Here is a 19,800-nt window from a genome sequence, read left to right as displayed (position 1 = left end):
CATCAACGTAGAAGGTTTTGTCTGGCTAGTCTACTGCTGGGTCTCCAGTGCCTGGAACAGTGTCTGCAGCAAATCTTTCCCCAGTTTATCTTTTGACCATATTTATGGTTTATAAGAAAACGTTGACTTGTTATGAAGTTAAATTTATCAGTTTTTTTTTTTACTTTTTTAAAAGCTTTTATTTATTTATTTGACAGAGATCACAAGTAGGCAAAGAGGCAGGCAGAGAAAGATGGAGAAGAAAGCAGGCTCCCTGGTGACCTGAGAGCCCAATGTGGGACTTGATCCCAGGACCCTGAGATCATAACCTGAGCCAAAGGCAGCGGCTTAACCCACTGAGCCACCCAGGCGCCCCAAATTTATCAGTTTTTAAAATCATGCCTTCAGAATGGCCTCGCATACATTGAAAAGACTTTGCCATTCCAAGATTATGTTAAAAACCGCTCACTTTCGGATTACTTTTCTGATTTCATCTGTTACATTGAAGACCTTTGATCCTCAGAAATACATGTTGGTGTAAGAAGTCACAAAGGAGGTGAACTTTGTTTCCTTCATGGGGAGCACTTTGTCCCAGTGCTATTTTATTGAATAATCTGTCTTTCCTTCGTAGGTTTTAATAATACTTTTGGAAAATCATTGCATGACTCTAGATCATCTCTAAGATTCCCTTTAGCATTCTGTAAACATCAGACTTGAAATAACTGTACTCTCACACCTTACCTGACTAATAACTATTGGCTAATGTCCCCAGTCTCCCATAAAACTAAATTTCTCAAGGGCTACCATTTATTGAACAGCTATTATGTCCCACTTCTTCACTGAGCCTCTGTTATGTCCCAGTTACTACAAAGCATAACTTTCTATGCCACGTACCAGTGGTTCTCAAACCTGAGAATCACTCAGAAGCTTTCTGAGTCAGCAGGTCTGGGGTGGGGCCTGAGAATCTGCATTCCTAACCAGTTCTACAGGAGATGCTGCTGCTGCTGGTGGTCTGAGGACCACACTGTTTTATACCACAGAAGAAAAACAAAATCATGCCCGTGTGTTCAGGGAACTAAAGCTCAGATAGCTTAAGTGACCTGTTCAAGATCTCGTAGTCTTTGAGGGGCGGAAGCAGAATTCAAGGCTATTCCTGCCCCTTCCTCTTTCCACTCAGCCCATTGCCTGGCGGCGGGGCAGTAGGAGGAAGAAGGGAAGCAAGGATGGTGTCCCGATCCCCACCGGCTCCCAGAATCTCTGTCACTTTGCACACGGACACTTAAGAGGTACACAAGGTCATCTTGAAAGAATGACCAAATTGTTGTGTGCCCCTGGCGATGTGAGCCATATATGACTTTCTCTTCCTTCATATTGTTGGTGACCACGTAGACTTTAGACGTTTGAAAAAGAACAAAGTATCCTGTCGAAAAATTAAAATGAAATGACAAACGGAAGGAATAGCTCTTGGGGTCTTTGAATGAAGGGATGGGTGTCTCTTTTCCTTCCTTTCTTTCTTCATTTGCCCTTTTGTCTTTTTCTCTCCCCCACCCATAGGTTGAAGAAACTGTGTGAGCTCTATGCGGAAGTTCTGGGCTCCCAAGAAGCTTTGCAAGTAAGACCATGTTTCATCACTTTCCTCAGAGAGAGACCCCTGATTTTGTCCTCAGGGGGCTACCAGGAATTGGCTCATGCAAGTAGGGTTCTAGAGGGCTCCTGTGTTCTCTGATAGTTCAAGAATCCCACAGCACTGTTGTGTTGTGGGCGATGCCACACTTGTCCCGGAGTTCAGTGCTCTTCCTGGAGTGGAACACTGGGCTACACCACTCCCACCTCTGTCAGAAGGTTAGAAGATCAGAGCTTCTGCTACTCCTCGGGAGACCTAGGGTCCTAGCAGCTGGGGTGGGAATGCAAACAGTTTCTTTCTCTCTCTCCGATCCTACAAAAAGATGGGGTTCTCATTTGTTTGCATGAACTAGCATATAAGCATTCCCTAACGTGCCCCCCCACCCTTCTCTGTCTCAGAGGTACAAATCGGGTGGCCTGTCCCTTTCCTGCATATCCCCTTTTCTCTTGTTTTACCCTTGAATATTAGGGGTGCAGAGAAAATATGCCAGTTGACTTAGGGTGAACCCTGCTGGCCAAGTTTCATAGACCCCTTTGGAAGTAGTCTGAGAATGAGGACCTTTCGATCTTCAAGTTACACAAAGACTAGCCCTACCCGGCCCAGGCTGGATAGGGTGTGATCACAAGGCCACCGGTGTGATAGGGGCATTTGGTGACCTCCAGAGGGCACACTGCGCCCCTAACCAGTAGATACAGTCACCTCCCTCATCCATATTTAAAGCAATGAATTGGTGTTCTCGTGACATGCACCAGACCGTGGGGGGCTTTAACGTTTGAACATGGATTAAATCACCTTTTGAAAGTGATTATTAGGGGGCGCCTGGGTGGCTCAGTGGGTTAAGCCTCTGCCTTCGGCTCAGGTCATGATCTCATGGTCCTGGGATCGAGCCCCGCATGGGCTCTCTGCTCGGCAGGAAGCCTGCTTCTTCCCTTTCTCTCTGCCTGCCCCTCTGCCTACTGTGATGTCTGTCTGTCAAATAAATAAAATCTTTTTTAAAAAGTGATTATTAAATATGGTTATCCATGAAGCTTTTGAAGACAATGGAGACCCATGTACAAATGAGCAGTTAAAGCATGAGAAAAATCTAACGAGAAGGCTAAGAATGTTTACCTTGCTAAGCCTCTCAAATCCAAGTCTCTGCAGCGCTCACCGCGACTCAGTTGAGTAGCTACATGGCTTAATCTTATTACTTCCACACTCATCTTGCTCAACTTCAAGGCGACTGGTTCCCTCCACTCAGGCTGGTGTAGCTTTCCAATCTGTCATTTTGTTCATTCTTTTAAAGCACAATTTTTTACATCCGTACCCCCCACTCCCACACACATGATGTAGGTGAAACTCGTGCTCTTGAGGATTTGGGGAGTTCCTTTGAACGAGACTGATTGATTGATTGATTTGAAGAGAAACATAATAATAACGAAGAATGTGTTCTGTTTCTTTTTTGTGTGTGTGCTTCCATAGGCCACTTAAGTTTATTTTATTTATTTGAGAGAGAGAGCACGAGGGAGGGGAGAAGCAGACTCCTCACTGAGCAAGGAGTCCAATGTGAGGCTCGATCTCTGGAGTCCAATGTGAGGCTCGATCTCTGGACCCCAAGATCATGACCTGAGCCGAAGGCAGACACTTGACTGACTGAGCCACCCAGGCAGCCCTAAAAAGTTTAAATATAACCATAGCCTCTAGGCTCAAGGGTAGTGCGAATGTAATAGCAAAACCATCAATATACACACACTAGAAAAAAGTCATTTCATGTCTGTTGAAAACGACTGTTTTTTCCGTTTTAAAATGCTGTTCCAGATACTTCCCCTGGGTAGATCCTCAAGCTTTCTTGAGGTTAACGTTCTGAGATGTGCTCAGGCTGAGGTGGTGTGTCACTGAGAATCCCTCTAATGACCTGTGAGATGGTTGTTTGGGGAACCCCGGTTGGAAGGGAAAGCAGTTGTTCCCAAGTTTAATGTGGGAAAGTCTCTTTTTTCAAAGAAGAATGTGGATGATTCATTGTGGCTGATAAAAGTGAGCTGGTCCTGTCCTTGTTTGCTCTTGGCACAAAGAGGAGCACTTGCTTTTGTCTTGCGTTGGTGTTTATTGTGTGGAAGGAAGCAAGCCCCGGGAGCAGGGAAAGGGGAAAGAGAAAGTCCACCCTCTCTCCTGAGTGGCTGGAAACAGCAGAGAAGAGTGCTCCTGAGGTGGTGGTTGCCCTCAGATGTAGAGAGGGCACGGGATGTGGCAAGACCACTAGTGACCTGGACCCAGGGACAGCCCTCACCGGCGGCCTTGTGTTCTGTAAACAGGATACATTACACACGACTATCCAACGTGCCCTAGGTGACTGCATATTTCTTAGGCAAAACATTTTTTCAAAATTTACTTTCAAGCTGACATTTTTCTCTTAAAACTTGCTATGGTGATTTTCATGTCAAAATAACGCTTATTGATAAAGCTTATTTTAGTTATTTTAATAAAGAGCTCGAGCTTTGCAGAATCTTCGCTACTGTTTTGTCTGTTTGTGGCAAAACATGTTCTTTAGGCCAATAGTTGTTTGCAAGAGCCCAGATCCATAGACGTGTCTCCAGCTTGTGAAAAACACTCATTTTTGTCCACCTAGCTTCCCCTCGCAAAAGCTCACTTCCACCAAAGTCATGAGTCTGGTCCTCCTTTTTCTTTGACAGACGTGTTTTTCTGCTGTTCTCTCTGCTCCAACCACTCCAGTAAGCATAAATCCTTTTTCTTTTTTTAAGATTTTATTTATTTATTTGACAGACAGAGATCACAAGTAGGCAGAGAGGCCGGCAGAGAGAGAGAGAGGGAAGCAGGCCCCCTGCTGAGCAGAGAGCCTGATGCGGGACTCGATCCCAGGACCCTGAGACCATGACCTGAGCCGAAGGCAGCGGCTTAACCCACTGAGCCACCCAGGCGCCCAGCATAAATCCTTATTTAAACTTGTCTTGAAACCATTAGGCACTAACAACTTTTTGAAAGGTAAGACCAACTGAAACGTGGAATGAGACCATAGCAGTTCATGAACGTTTCCTGAGACATGAATGAACTTTCTCTGGTCAGAATGTCTTCCATGTTTATTACCAAGGGCATTTACCTGCCCGAAGACATATCTCTTGAGAACATCAGGCTAGTAATAAGGCTCTCTTTCAGACGAATATTGGTTCTTCAGTATGATGCCCACCAGGCTGTGTTCGATTTATTCTAGAGTAGATAATTTTGTCTGAGTCTCTTCTGAACCTTTGTCTTTCTCTCTTGCAGCCCGTGCACTATGAAGAGAAGAACTGGTGTGAGGAACAGTACTCCGGGGGCTGCTACACCACCTATTTCCCCCCTGGGATCATGACTCAATATGGAAGGTAGAGTAAAAGTGTGCTAAGCTCTTACTGAAATTCCCTGAGCCTGAATCCAAACTCTAAATGGGTTTATGGACCCCTTCTCCCCCTTTTTTTTTTTTTAAGATTGTATTTATTTATTTGACAGAGAGATCACAAGTAGGCCGAGAGGCAGGCAGAGAGACAGAGAGGAGGAAGCAGGCTCCTTGCTGAGCAGAGAGCCCGATGCGGGACTCGATCCCAGGACCCCGAGATCATGACCTGAGCCGAAGGCAGCGGCTTAACCCACTGAGCCACCCAGGCGCCCCCCCTTCACCCTTTTGATCTTGTAGATGCTAAAAAAGAAGGGAGGGAGAGAGGGAGGAAGGAAGGAAGGGATTCCCAGGTTCCTTTGCATCTTGTGAATCTCCTGGGTAAAGTCATTACAACTCTGCCCCATGGAGGTGCCTTGCATTTCTGGAGTCTTCGGAAAGAGCCGTCCCAATCAATACAATGAAGGTGGCCACATAAGAATGGGAGTTTAGATATTCAGCAGGTTCGCTTACATTGTCAGAAGAATTGTCTTTATACTGAGGTTAGAGCTCAGTAAAATTTCCTTCAAATGGAACTGTCGGGGAGCTTGGGTGGTTCAGTCTGTGAAGCGCTGGACTCTTGTTTTCGGCTCAGGTCATGATCTCATGGGTGGTGGGATCGAGCTCCCCATTCAGCTCCAAGCTCAGTGTAGAGTCAGCTTGAGATTCTCTCTCTCCCTCTACCCCTCCCCCAACTCATGTGAGTGTGCGCATGCTCTCTCTCTCTTTCTCTCACTCTGTCTCTCCAATAAATAAATAAGTCTTTAAGAAAATGGAACTGTAGAAGTACCTGCATGGGTACAGCATTCATAAAAGCAATCATCAAGTCGGAATTTCTTAGAAGTTTATCACGAAGGACACTGACCTGCCCAAAGACATATCTCTGAACATATCAGGATAGTAAGGCTCTACTTTTGACCTATACTGGTTCTTCGATATGAATTCTAGACTGGAAGTGCAGGGTACAGTCCTGACTCTGCCCATAACTAACTTTGTCATCCTGGACAGGTCACTTCTCTCTGGACCTTGCTTCCCTTGGCAGGTGTATGGGAAAGTACAAGATAGCATACAAGGAATAATAATCAGTATGTTAATGACAACATAAGAGATTTTTTTTAAAAGACTGATTTTACTTATTTATTTATTTATTTATAGAGCGTGATTTGGCAAAAGGGGCAGAGGGAGAGGGGGAATCTCAAGCGGCCTCCAGCTAAGCTCAGAGCCTGACACGGAGCTCAATCTCACCACCCAGAGATCATGACCTGAGCCAAAAGCAGGAGTCAGACATTTAACCATTGTGCCAGCTGGGTGCCCCAAGAGTTACTTTTTGTTAACACATCTTCTGAGATATAATTCACATACCATACAATTTACCCAAAGCACACAATTCAGTGGTTTTTAGCATTAACAGTGCGTGCGTCCAAGTAGGACTCACTGGTGTTTAGATAATTGTGTTTGATGACAATGACATGGTATGGATTGATAATCTACCAGTAACTTTTATGACCATTATAGTAATACTAAGCAAAACAATAATTTAAAGGTAAGAGCTCAATCTCAAAAAGATAAGAAATGTAGGGTAGTGTGAGGAAAAGCCTGTTGGCAGTATGCAGTAAAAAGAGGGTAAGAGTGAATGTGAACAGATGATCGATCTGTCCACCTAAATCAAAGAAGGATTAAAACCTGCTTGTGTGAAGATACACAATGACTTTGGTGAACACTTTCCTTATTTCCCTGAAGATGGCAAAGTGTCACATGCGAGAACATTCTGGGGCCAAAGAGCACCACCTGATTAGCTACTGGGTCATTTAGTTCATTTTTGAATATGCTAAGTATAGAATGTGTCCATAGTAATTGCTTCATTCAGGGCATATTGGCTAAGTGCCAACCGCTTGCCAGCTCCTGTGCTGGAGATGTCCATACCAAGAAAATTCCTCCGCACTGTGAAGGAGCTGACCGTGTTTGGGGCTGGAGAGGGGCTGGGGAGAAGAGAGGAGAGCAAACTTTGACTTTAATGTGCTGTGGTAAGTACTCTAATATATGGGTATACAGATGTCTTGGGTACCCAGGGAGAGATGGGCTAGCCTTACCAAGAGAAATAGAAGAAAGCTTCATAATACACACACTGCCTGAGGAGCGCGGAAGGCAGAGAAGGGTATTGAATGATGCACCCTGGGCAGATGGACACTTAGGAGCAAACACTTGGACTCCTTCAAGTTTGTGGGAGGTCTGGGAGGAAGTTCTGTGTGCCTGGGCTCTGAGTCATCCTGGGGATTGAATGGAGAATCAGAAAAGTAAATAGGATCCTTTGCCTCATACAACAGATTCTGGAAGACAAACTTCCTCTTTCAACAAAGAAAGGCCAACCCGAGCAGGACTTTTGGTTTGGGTTTTGTAATGTGATTAGATTTCTGACAGCGGAATGGCAAACTTCATACTCAGTCCCCTAAGATGTTGGAAGACAATGTCTGTCAGGCCACCGGGTGGCGGGGAGCCAAGATTCACCTGCACTGGCTTGACCCTGGCCACACGACAGAAGCAGTATAAACCCCATCATGTCAGGCATTCGTGGTGACGGGTCAATGCCCTGTTCTCATCTTGATTTCTTCCCAAGGACACGTATCAGGCTTCATATCACCAGCTTCAGTTTGGAGGGTAGAGACTAAGGCTCAGCATATCTTGGTAACCTAGCTCCCAGACCAAGCAAGGACTACCTGCCAAAGGGCTTCCCGTGACCCATCAGGTTCATGACATTTGAGGTAGTGCTGTGAGTGAGCTCTTCATGGCCCTGGAAGTATACAGAAAACACTCCGTTTGCATTTCTAAAGGGTAGACAGAAAAAGGAATTGTAGTGATGAAGCAATAAAAACATGTAAGGAAAATGTTTTACTCCACCAAGCCATGAGAAATATACGTGGAAATAATCCCTTTTTGTGCATATATACGGCCTGCTCACTCACCTGCAAAAGAAGAGACAGGATTTTTTTTTTTTTTAAGAGGCAGAGACAGGGATTTTTGCTTCTCTAGCTGCTGGATTTCCCCCCCACCCCCCGCCCCACCGGCTCAAGGGAAGATTCGCACCGAACAAATACAGGAAAAATATCTCTTTGTTTGAAATTAATTCTTAGTTTTTACATTCCAATGGTTTGCATGACTAGTTCTCTAAGACTTTATTCTCTCATCTAATATTTAATTCTAGGATTTGGCCATGCCTTCCAGAAGTTTCCAATTTGTTGTTTGTTCCCTCGATTTGAAAAGAGTGAACATGCGCGGGGACCTCAGTGGCTCAAGGAGTTAAGCGCCAAATCTTCATGTTGGCTCAGGTCATGGTCTCAGGGTCGTGAGATCAAGCCCCACATAAGACTCCATGCTAGGTGCAGAGTCTGCTTGAGATTATCTCTCTCCCTCTCTCTCTGTAAAATCTTACTAAAAAACAAGAAAAAAGTGAACATGTATAATGTTGATGATGATACCTGAGGCAAAGTATAGAGGATAAAAACAGAGACCTTGACATTCCTCCTGTGTAAAAAGCAACATTGTTTAATGAACTTGGAAAAAAGGAATTCACCTTCTCTTGCAGGGAATCCTTCCTGAGTACCTTTAGGTTCTCCAGGCCCTTCTGGCTTTGGGTCGTTCCAGATTATTCTATGTATTACTGGCAGCATTTAATATTCTATAGTATCTTCTATTCTTCTTTCTCCCCTTTTTTTATTCCTCGCTTCAGCGAGGAACAGTGAAGGAAAACCCACCAATTCAAGAAAACCCATTTGGTTTTCTGATAAAAGGCTTGATGGTATACAGTGTTGACCAGGATAGAGCTTGGGTGTCCACTCTGGACAGCCACATCCCTTCCTTGATATAAAGGAAACCTGAGATAGGATGAATAATGATGGGGCAACAGTGTCTATGTCCCTTATGGTATTTTTGTTAGGGTAACAACAAAGCACCCCTCTTAGAAGCCAAGTTCGGTACACTTCTGTCCCTTTGTATAGCATATGACCTCTCTTTGCTAACTGGTGTTGATGATACACAAGGCAAAGCACAGAGGGGGAAAAAAAACTGACACCAGAGACCTTGACATCTGGTAGACCTAGTTCCAATACTAAGTCTGCTATTTTCTAGCACTTTGACTCTTGGCAAATTAGTGCATATTTCTTCAAGCCTATTTCTCATGTGTAAAATGGGATAATGATAATAGTAGGTATGTCACAGAACTCTTTAAAAAGATTAAATAATTCAATAGAGGGAGAAAATGTAACTAGGTGACTAAGACTGTGGGTGCTCAGGGTCCCTGGGTGGCACAGTCAGTTAAGCATCCAACTCTTGGTTTTGGCTCAGGTCCTGATTTCATGGGTTGTGGGGTCGAGCCCCATGTAGGGTTCTGCACTCAGCTGGAAGTCTGCTTGAGGATTCTATCCCTCTGCCCCTCTACTCTCTCTCCCAGATAAATAAGTAAAACTTAAAAAAAAAAAAAGACTGTAGGGGCTGGAGTCAAACGGCCTGGGTTCAGATATCAGCTCTGGCACCAACTAGCCATAACCTGGAGCCTTACTAGCCATGACCTAGAGTGAATGACTGTCTTTGTTGCTGATTAGATTCCCCACGAGGCAGACTCTGAAACACAGATTCACATCCAGGATATATTCTCGAGACAGCCCTTGAGGTCAGTACTTGCAGAAGTGAGAGGAGGGAAGCAAGAGTGGGCAGAGGGAGAAGTTGTACAGTGGTGAAGGCCTGAGCTGAGCCCATAGGAAGCTCTGGAGCTAGGATGGCCCTTAAGAGTTGTTTCAAGTTGGAGCGAAGGGGTAGAGAAGTCCTTATCGCCCCATGGTGCTTAGTCATTGAATGCTCCTGGTTCTGGAAGAAGCATGACCTTGAGGCGATGCAGTTCTCTTCAGCAGAGCCAATCCCTGGAGAGGATTGACATCCGAAGACATCTTCTGGCAGCACTCCGAGCAGCTGGGAATAAATCCTTCGTTCCTGAGGCGCGGGGGGTGGTCTTGGTAGTGTATCACAGTGTCACAGTCCGTGTAACTTAGTATTCTCATCTGCAAAATGGGGATAATCTTAACACTTAATCTTAATGCTGTGGTGAGGATTAATGCACTTTGAAGAGGGCTTGGCACCCAATAAATCTTAACTGTTATTTACACAGGAAGCGGTAAGCTCTCAGTGAGTCACAGGGTTGGTTTGTTTGTTTGTTTTTGTTTTCAAGATATATTGAGAGAGAGAGAGTGAACAGGGGGAGGGGACAGAGGGAGAGGGAAACAAGAAGATTCCCTGCTGAGTGCAGAGCCCAGCACAGGGCTCAATCTCATGACCCTGAGATCATGACCTGAGCCAAAACCAAGAGTCAGATGCTTAACCGACTGAGCCACCCAGACGACCCTAGTGAGTGGTAGTTTATGGCCATAGTCAGGCTCACAGATTTGTTACCTGTCACTGATGGAGATCATTGTTCTGACGTTTATGGCCATAGTCAGGCTCACAGATTTGTTACCTATCACTGATAGAGATCATTGTTCTGTGTCCTCTAAGTGATGGGGAATCCAGAGCTTAATGAGAGGAATTGATTTGCCAAGTCCATTGGTGGACTCCCCAACCAGTAGGGAACTGAGGCAGGTGTCACCTTGCTTGGACCTGGTGAGCCATAAAAGCATTGGGCCCTAATAGTCCCTCATTTCATGTAGGTGAAGCAAATACATACTCCATTGACATCATCCCCTATACCTGTAGGCTCTTGGTGCAGGAGCAGCCTTCAGCTTTTATTCCTTGTCTATGACAAGGATCATGCAGTAGCCGGAGGCACCTGTGAACATCATCCCAGAATTACCCATGAACTTCCAATGCTTAGTATCAGAGGAAAGCATCCGGATTTGGTCTTTGTGGGAGGGTTCTTCTCTGTCTTTCTGAGACTGACCACTTTTACCTCTTTGCTTTTGTTTCAAGGGTTCTACGACAGCCCGTGGGCAAGATTTATTTTGCTGGCACTGAGACAGCCACGCACTGGAGTGGTTACATGGAGGGGGCCGTGGAGGCTGGGGAGAGAGCAGCCCGGGAGGTAGGGCCTTGGGTCATGGACTGTGGGAAAGGGGGTAATGCATGGGTCTTATAAGCAGGTCAAAGATGTCTGAGATCTTGGAGGCCAATTCCCCAGTGACCGCCATCTGAAGACCCACAAAACACCATTTTAACAGTATCCTCAAGTGCAACGAACACCTTAACCCAAAAGTAATGAAAATATCGATCACGTCGCCCAAAGTGAAAAGACCCCATGGGACAAAAGATCCCAATGGTTATACTTGAGAAATCACCCAGGACTAGTGTTATAGAACTCAAAATGTTTTTTATGATGACTCAGAATTCATTTATATATTTCCTGACAATCCCTATGTCTCATTCCTATCAAGGAATGTTCATAACTACTCAAATCTATGGTAAGCCCCATGGTTGGGGCTTCTTATGTCATAGCTGAAAGACCTTTCAGAGCCTTTCAAAGATTGAATGGACTATGTTGGCTTTTATCCTGGTGTTTTGGATGGATATCCTGAGAGACAATCAGTTAGTCTTTTATTTAAAGAGGAGATTAGCAGCAGAAAGGTGGTGTCAGCTCTGTTACTCACCAAAATCCTCTTTTCAGATCCTGCATGCCATGGGGAAGATCCCTGAGGATGAAATCTGGCAGTCAGAACCAGAGTCGGTGGTAGGTTATTTTTTATTTCATGAATTTTTAAATCCCTTTTCTCTAAAAGCAATTATTTACCAAAAGAACCACTTACAATGGTCATATACCTTTCCCTAAGTGATTTAACCCATGCATGTTTGAAAAGATACCATAAAGGGGTGCTTGGGTGGCTCAGTCAGTTGAGCTTCTGACTCTTGATTTTGGCTCAGGTCAAGATGAATCTTGGAGCCCTGAAAAAAATAAGATAAAATTAAGACATTTTAAAAAAATTTAAAAAATAAAAAGTACATTAAAAAGAAAACTGAGGGATCCACAAACTCCCCAAATTGTTTATAGATTTTTGTATATATATATTAAAGGGGTAAAAGGGGTCTTCTCAAAATTCATGGAAACCACCAAAATTATTTTTAATCAATCTACATTTTAATTTAACTTAATTTCATTAACAATTTTATAAAAAAAAAAAAATCTCAGGATTGTGAGATCGAGCCGTGGGTGGAGCTCATGCTGGGTATGGAGTCTGCTTAAGATTCTCTTTCTCCCTCTCTCTATACCCCCCACCCCGCCAAAAAAGGGAAGAATTTTAAAAGATACCATGAGCTAGGGTAGATGAGAGATTTAATAGAAATTGATAAACTTATAGCCTGCCACATCCATTGCAGATTATTAGGAAAAAATATAGTTTCTTTTGGTCAGAGTTCTTGAACATTTTAAGAACTCAATAAATGCCTCCTGAATAAATCTCTAACAGTGGGTAGGAAATAAAAGGAAAATAGGTCAGCATCCACTGTCTAGGGACCAAGGAGTGGAATGAAAAAGAGCAGATGTAGATTAGAAAAGTATTTTCAATATATGCACTGTCATTTTTATAATAAAACCCCAGGAAGTTTTCCTGACTGGAAGGGAGGACACAGAGGATAGAGTGAAATGCATTACAGAGGACAAGGGTCAAAAATGTCAAAGTTACTCCTTGATCAGTGTGAAGTCCAAAAGAACAGCCATGCCTGTCCGAGTCATTGCCTCCGTGCTTTTATCAAAGATGGGACTGGGGGCTGAGTGGACCACAGATCCATTCAACTCAACAAATATTTATCATGTACCGACTCGGCATCAGCTACCATGCTAAGGGTAGAGCAGTGCTTTCATGGAGCAACAACATGTGGGGAAAATAGATGATAACCAGAAAGTATAAATGTCATGGAGAAGACTTCTCAAGGGTGTAAAAAGTGGAGGCCGTTTTAGCCTGGGGTCCCAGGAAAGACTCCGCCAGGAGCCTGTAAAGTAAGACTTGAAGGATGAGTCCGAATTAGCCAAGTAAAGGGCCTAGTGGGGAATGGGGACGAGTGCCATGAGCAGCAGGAACATTGTATTTCCTGGCGTAGAGGTGGGCAGGAGTGGGTCGTGTTCAAAGAACTGGAGGAAACAAAGAATTTCTGAAGCAAAGTGCGTACGCCCTGTGCTGACACTGAATGTTCTCTGAACCCAGGATGTCCCTGCGCAGCCCATCACCACGACCTTCTTGGAGAGAAATTTGCCCTCCGTGCCAGGCCTGCTGAAGCTCATTGGGTTGACCGCCATCTTTTCAGCAACCGCCCTTGGCTTCCTGGCCCACAAAAGGGGTCTACTGCTGCGGGTCTAACCAGTGTGTGGGTTTGGGGCAGGGGTTGTAATGAGGTTCCAAAAAGACATAAAGACTGTAGAATGACGTGGGGAGCATGAAGATAAGTCAGACTTCCGACCATAAGAAACGCGGTATGTCCATTTCCAGTTGACCCCTGCATATACTCCCTTACCTGGCTTTATGCTCTTTCTTGCCCATTTCCAAGTTTACTGCGCTCAGAATCTTTCTAGTAGTTAAATAGCCTTCTTAAAATCCTCACTGTGCCACGATGCACCTTGCCCACGCACAAAAAAACCTACTTTTTTTCCCCATCTCTGTGGCTTTGTGCTGGTCCTTTCTCTTAGGTGTAACATCCTTTTTGTCCGAATTCTCTGCACTTGTCCTTTGAATCCTGTATTGTTATAGCCTGGCCTTAGAGAATATCTAGTCTTCACTTTCTTTTGTAGTGTTGATCAAGCCAAGACCAGGAGAGGTGGAACTTAAATTGCCCAAGTTTCACAATAAGCCACTTGTATCTGGGGTACTAGAACACAAGTCCATTGCTTCTCCTATCCCCCCAGGTGTATGCCCCAATCACCCTCTTCTACTCCCTGCCATGGTCATGGATGGTGTCCCTTTGTGTGGGTTTATGCCATACTAAGTTGTTAGGCGCTCCTCAGTGCTACTCAGTATACATCTTTAAAGTATTACTGTCTTGTGCAGTGTGTCTTCAGCTGATTTCAATTTCTTTGAGGATAGGAATATTGCTTTTTCTTCCTTTTGTATTCTCCTATTATGTCTAGATACAAAGGTCAGTATGTATTTGTTCAATTGAAATAAACTTGATTGACCAGATGTCTGTTGTCTTTTCTTTTTGGGTAATGACTTTCAGGGTTTTGACAGATCAGATCAAGACCCAGTATTAGGCATATAATTGTGGCTTTAAACCCTTTGGCCAAAATTTCCTTGAAGCCCAGATGATGATGTGTGTGTGAGCACTTGGTAAATGATTTATAATGATAAGATAAGAATGCTAAAAGACAGCACTCCTTCCTTTCACCCCCCTCAAAAGACCTGTCAAAGTAATTGACATATTAATAAGATCCGTTAACTATTAAGATAATTATAATATTTCAGTTACCCTTTCATATTCTTTATCAGTGCAAAGCTTTTTACTAGATACACTCATTAATTTAAAACTACAGTTTCACAGTCCATTAAATCCTATTTAAACTACTTTTTAAATGCTATCATTTCAAAGTATTCATACCTCTCAACTCCCAAGGTCACTTTTTGTCAGAATAGATTTTAAATCCATAAATGACCATTTTCCTACTCTCCTTTAGAAAATGAAATTTATTATTCTTAGCATAAATGCAGTGTGAGAAATCTCCACGATTAACCAATAATAGCGTAGATTTGCTGATTTTACAGTGACATTTACATTTGTAAATTTATAAGAACTTTAGAGACTAAATGAGGAAGTTAAAGAACCCACTGAGACATGGGGCACCTGGGCGGCTCAGTCATTAAGTGTCTGCCCTCAGCTCAGTTCATGATCCCAGGGTCCTGGGATCGAGCCCCACATGGGGGTCCCTGGTGAGTGGAAAGCCTACTTCTCCCTCTCCCACTCCCCGTGCTTGTGTTCCCTCTCTCACTGTCTCTCTGTCAAATAAATAAAATCTTAAAAAAAAAAAAAAGAACCCACTAAGACTTTGTATGTAAACAGTGTGATTTTTTGAATCTCTAAAAATGTAATGTACTTGGGCTAGAGATGTCTTCTTGAGCATGTTTCCCTTCAAAAAAAATTTCCCCCCAAATTTGTCACATTAATAACTCCCAACACATCCATTAAGAAAGAGTCAAATAGGGGAATGCAAACCAAAACCACAGTGAGATACCATCTCATGTCTGTTAGAATGACTTACCATAAAAAAGACAAGAGATGGCATGCCTGGATGCCTCGATTGGTTAAGTGTCCAGCTCTTGATTCCAGCTCAGATCATGATCTCAAGGGCTTGGAATGGAGCCCCACATCAGGCTCTGCACTGAGTGTGGAATCTGCTTGAGACTATCTCCCTCTACCTCCCCCCACCCTGCCACTACTAGGAATAAAGAAAAATGTAACATATGTGGGTCACCTGGGTGGCTCAGTTGTTAAGCATCTACCTTCAGCTCAGGTCATGCTCCCAGGGTCCTGGGATCGAGCCCTGTATCGGGCTCTCTGCTCCATGGGAAGGCTGCTTCTCCCTCTCCCACTTCCCCTGCTTGTGTTCCCTCTCTCGCTGTGTCTCTCTCTGTCAAATAAAAATAAAATAAAATAAAAATAAATAAAACCTCACAAGTGTCCCCACAATAGTTGGTTCTCATGACAGTCCCAAAGCGTATAAATCCATCATACAAGAGGGCCAGTCAAGTAGGAGGGTTCACTGAGCCCCCTTGCCTCATCCTTCTCCACACATACCTCTAAAGTCCCAGAATGTACAGTGGGCAAGCTAAGCAAGGTATACAGAAGGAAAGGAAAAGTTAGCCATAGGCTTCTGTGAGTTGGCATGACAGGCCCTGAAATGGGTCCTAACTGGAAGAGAAAAGAAAATCAAACTCTAAATCAAGCTCAAAGCAAAATTTAAAAAAAATAAAAAACCAAGTTCAGAGATTTAGTTTTTCTATAATACTGGACATTCAAATTATTAAATTGAAACTGGTTTGTGACTTAAGCCTCAGGACTGCCTCTAATTTAAGAGTGACTGGTAGAGTCACAGACTGCTAGAGTGTTTGAATGCAAGAAGGGGAGGAACATCTCTCCCTGTGCACAGTGGAAGAGAAAGAAAGTTGTAATTTCTTTACAACCCATTTCATGTATTGGTGTCCTTATCATCTATTCTTTAGAGCAGAGACTGTTTTTCTATCCATCTTTTCAACCTTTGTATCTCTTATGGTGCCTAAGCCACCATAGTGTCTCAAAATGGATTCCTGTAATTTTCGTTGTAGTTCTGCTTTTTATAATTCTGACCATCTGGTTACACCTGCTTACACTTTGTAAAGAGGATGTTCCCTTGCCTTCTTTTGCAAAGAGCTCATTTTTATTTTTTCTCAGACTCGTTGTGAAAATACTATCTTCTCGACTGTATGCGAGTCAGCATAGCACTGATAATGTTTGGATCCAGTTTCCTTTTTGAGTCAATGGAGTCTAAGCAGTGATTCTCAACGGAGGGTGCATAGCAGAATTACTGGGGTGCTTTGGAAAGAGCCACATGCCTAAGCTTTACATGGAGAGTTTAATGTAGCAGGTTGGGTAGAGAAAGGGCAAGTGTCTTCATAGACCTTCTCTGTCAAGGTCTGAAACTGAGCCCTTCTCACAGGACAGCTCTTCTGCCTTCATTCCCTTTCAGCTATCCAGGTATATCAGGGTGAAAAGAAAGTGCTTATAAAACACTTGGAATAGGGGCACCTGGGTGGCTCCGTGGGTTATGCCTCTGCCTTTGGCTCAGGTCATGATCTCAGGATCGGGATCGAGCCCCACATCCGGTTCTCTGCTCAGTGGGGAGTCTGCTTCCCCCTCTCCCTCTGCCTGCCTCTCTGCTTACTTGTGATCTCTCTCTCTTTCTGTCAAGTAAATAAAATCTTAAAAAAAAAAAAAAAAAAAACCCTTGGAATAGAAAGGAACAGTGTCGCCCACTGAAAGCCAAGCATTAAATCCATCAAGATAAAGAGTGAGGGGCGCCTGGGTGGCTCAGTGGGTTACGCCGCTGCCTTCGGCTCAGGTCATGATCTCAGGGTCCTGGGATCGAGTCCCGCATCAGGCTCTCTGCTCAGCAGGGAACCTGCTTCCTCCTCTCTCTCTCTGCCTGCCTCTCTGCCTACTTGTGGTCTCTCTCTGTCAAATAAATAAATAAAATCTTTAAAAAAAAAAAAAAGATAAAGAGTGAGACCTATTTCCTGGATCATAGGAACTACTTGAATCAAGAAGGGCTATCTTTCTATTGGAAAGCATGGTTGTCTTTAGCTGGGTCCCAAAGTCTCCCCCAAAGGCCAAGCCTGAAGCAATGGCGTTGAAGCCGATCATTCGCTCTAGGAAGTGATCTCAGGGAGCCAAAGGGGGCCAAGGAAGAACAAAAACAGGGAAGGAGGGAATGCCAGTCCCAGGGGTTGCAGTATCGAATTGGCCATTGCTGTGGGCTTTTGGGGCTTGGTCCTCCTGGGGAGCCTCTGAGGAGCCACACAAAATTCACCTCAGACTAGATCACCAGAGGGAGTTAAGAGAGTATTCATCTCCCATGGGCCAAAGTTTTCCGTAAAACGCTTAACTTGCTTCCACTTCCAGGACTGCCCCTGTATCAGAATGGCTGCTGACGGTGCTGTCAGTAACTTGCGCAGCTGGTTGCTGGTTGCTATAGCAACGGCTGGAGTAAAAAGACAGGCTGAGGGGACATGGTGGTGTCCAAGAGGCGCCCTATAGAAGCTCCTGCATGGATCAGTTGGTTAAGCGTCTGCCTTCAGTTCAGGTCATGATCCTGGGTCCCATCGAACTCCTTGCTCAGCGGGGAGCCTGCTTCTCCCTCATCCTCTGCTCCTCTGCCTGTTTGTGCTTGCTTTCTCTCTCAAATAAATAAAATCTTAAAAAAGGGGTGCCCTATATATAGGGGGCAATATACAAATTAAAAGAGAAGCGTGGCTTTTTGGGAAGAGCTTCTGAATCTTGGGAATAGATGTTTATGTGACATTCTTGTGGGTATTTTAGTTATACAAGTACATACCAATTTGAGACCTTCAAGACTGCCCATCTGGGGTAAATCCAATGACTGGTAAGGTCTCATGCAAGAAAGGTGTCTATGAAACACAGTGCTTACCATACCTGTGGTCTCTTTTCAATAAGAGTGGTCAGAGGTGGATCCTTGCAACCAGGTCACCTGCTTGTGTGATCTACTACCCTGATGACGACTGACTGGACCACGGCTGATTCCTGAGTCAAAGATAGCTCTCTGTGAGTGCTCAATGGCCCATGCATTGACTGGCCCAAAGACTTTCTGTGGCACTGGTGAAGATAAAGGACACAGGTGGCGGGGAGCCTAAGCCACAGGAATGAGGTGTAATGGTGCCTGATCCTGACACGTGACTTTAGAGTGGCTGCTATGTCACTTGACCTACTGACACATATCAACAGTGATGGACATTCCAGGACATAGTGAGCTGATTTTCTATGGAAACAGAGTGTACTCTGCCAATATTCCTCCCTCCTACCTGCTTTCTTCCAAACTTCAACTCTACTTGTCCTCAGTTACCTAGCCCTCGGTCCTTTAGGCATTTGTCTCCTGGACAATCTGTCAGGATAGGATCCCTTTATTTCCATCTTAGCCTAGGCCCGGAACTAAAAGGACAAGTCCTCATTTCAACAATAGACTAAACCGGGACACCTGGGTGACTCAGTCGGTGAAACATCTGCCTTTGTCTCAGGCCATGATCCTGGGGTCCTGGGATTGAGTCCTGCATCTGGCTCCCTGCTGAGCAGAAAGAAGCCACGTGCTTCTCCCTCTGCCCTTCTCCCTCTGCCCCCCCACCCCGTTCATGCTCTCCCTCTCTCTCTCAAATAAATAAAACCTTTTAAAAAACAAAACAGAAAACCCAATAGATTTAAACCTTGTAAACCAAACAAAATAGTCTAGAATGTTCTAGACTCTAGGGGACTGTGTAGACAAACTGGTGTACTGTAGTGGTGAGCTTGCTCTTATTGTTTGTTTCCTGCCAGTTTGTTTTTTAAGTGCTGAGAAGACTCATTTGAGCTGGAAATTCTCCTGGAGAGTGACCTTAATGACATTTCGGTCTATGGACACTAGAAGCCAAGCTCCCGTATTGGAAATAACTAATCTAATCAGACCTTGCACTAACCCCCGGCTCCTCCTTTCTGATGTGATTGCTCTTGTCATTTCTGCTGAGACCATGCAGTGAGTCACTGATATATCATATACCAGTCCAGCAGAATGAACTTCAGGCTCTGACCCCCATCCATGATCCCTATCACCTCTTCTTTCACCTTTCTTTACCTCTCTAATCCCCAACCATTTCTTCCTTAAGCATTCTAGTCCAGTTGATTCTCCTTGAATATTTACTTTCCTGCAAGGCAAAAGGCTGAGTGGCACTGAGTTTTTGTACGTGACGTTGACATATCCAATTGCCTTCCCTCTAGGCCATTTCACTGTATTATATTTTCTTTTCCCTAGTTTGCTGTCAAGAGCTTTTCAATACCAGAATCTTCCCTGGGTTATAGAAAAGCAGGGAGAAAGTCCTGGAGTTATGGTGGAGGATTGGGGGATAGGGGACACTGAGAAAAAGACCAATCACTGTTTTGGAAGAGGGTGAGAGGTGGCTTGGGCCATAAGCCCCTCATCCCCATGACCTATCCCTCTTCTCTGACCTAGTGTTGTCCTCTATCTGCTCTTTTCATCTGCTTAAACTCCAGTGTGCCACGTGCTCGGGCCCTAGTCCCCTGGTCAAGGCTAGGCTTAGATAAA

General features: G+C 44.3%; 1 protein-coding gene across 1 annotated transcript in view; it reads left to right on the top strand.

Annotated features, from left to right (window-relative positions):
* MAOB (monoamine oxidase B) overlaps window positions 1-14,146 on the top strand; it is a 104,343-nt gene extending 90,197 nt beyond the window's left edge. The window contains exons 11-15 of the mRNA XM_059157987.1: window positions 1,534-1,591; window positions 4,862-4,959; window positions 10,956-11,067; window positions 11,647-11,709; window positions 13,178-14,146. Coding sequence (XP_059013970.1) covers window positions 1,534-1,591; window positions 4,862-4,959; window positions 10,956-11,067; window positions 11,647-11,709; window positions 13,178-13,330 — 484 coding nt within the window. The 3' untranslated portion in view covers window positions 13,331-14,146. The remainder of the gene's footprint in view (window positions 1-1,533; window positions 1,592-4,861; window positions 4,960-10,955; window positions 11,068-11,646; window positions 11,710-13,177) is intronic.
* The last annotated feature ends 5,654 nt before the right edge of the window (window positions 14,147-19,800 follow it).

The sequence above is a fragment of the Mustela lutreola genome, chromosome X, assembly GCF_030435805.1.
Source record: "Mustela lutreola isolate mMusLut2 chromosome X, mMusLut2.pri, whole genome shotgun sequence".
NCBI lineage: Eukaryota > Metazoa > Chordata > Mammalia > Carnivora > Mustelidae > Mustela > Mustela lutreola.
This window is presented reverse-complemented; position numbering and strand designations above follow the sequence as displayed.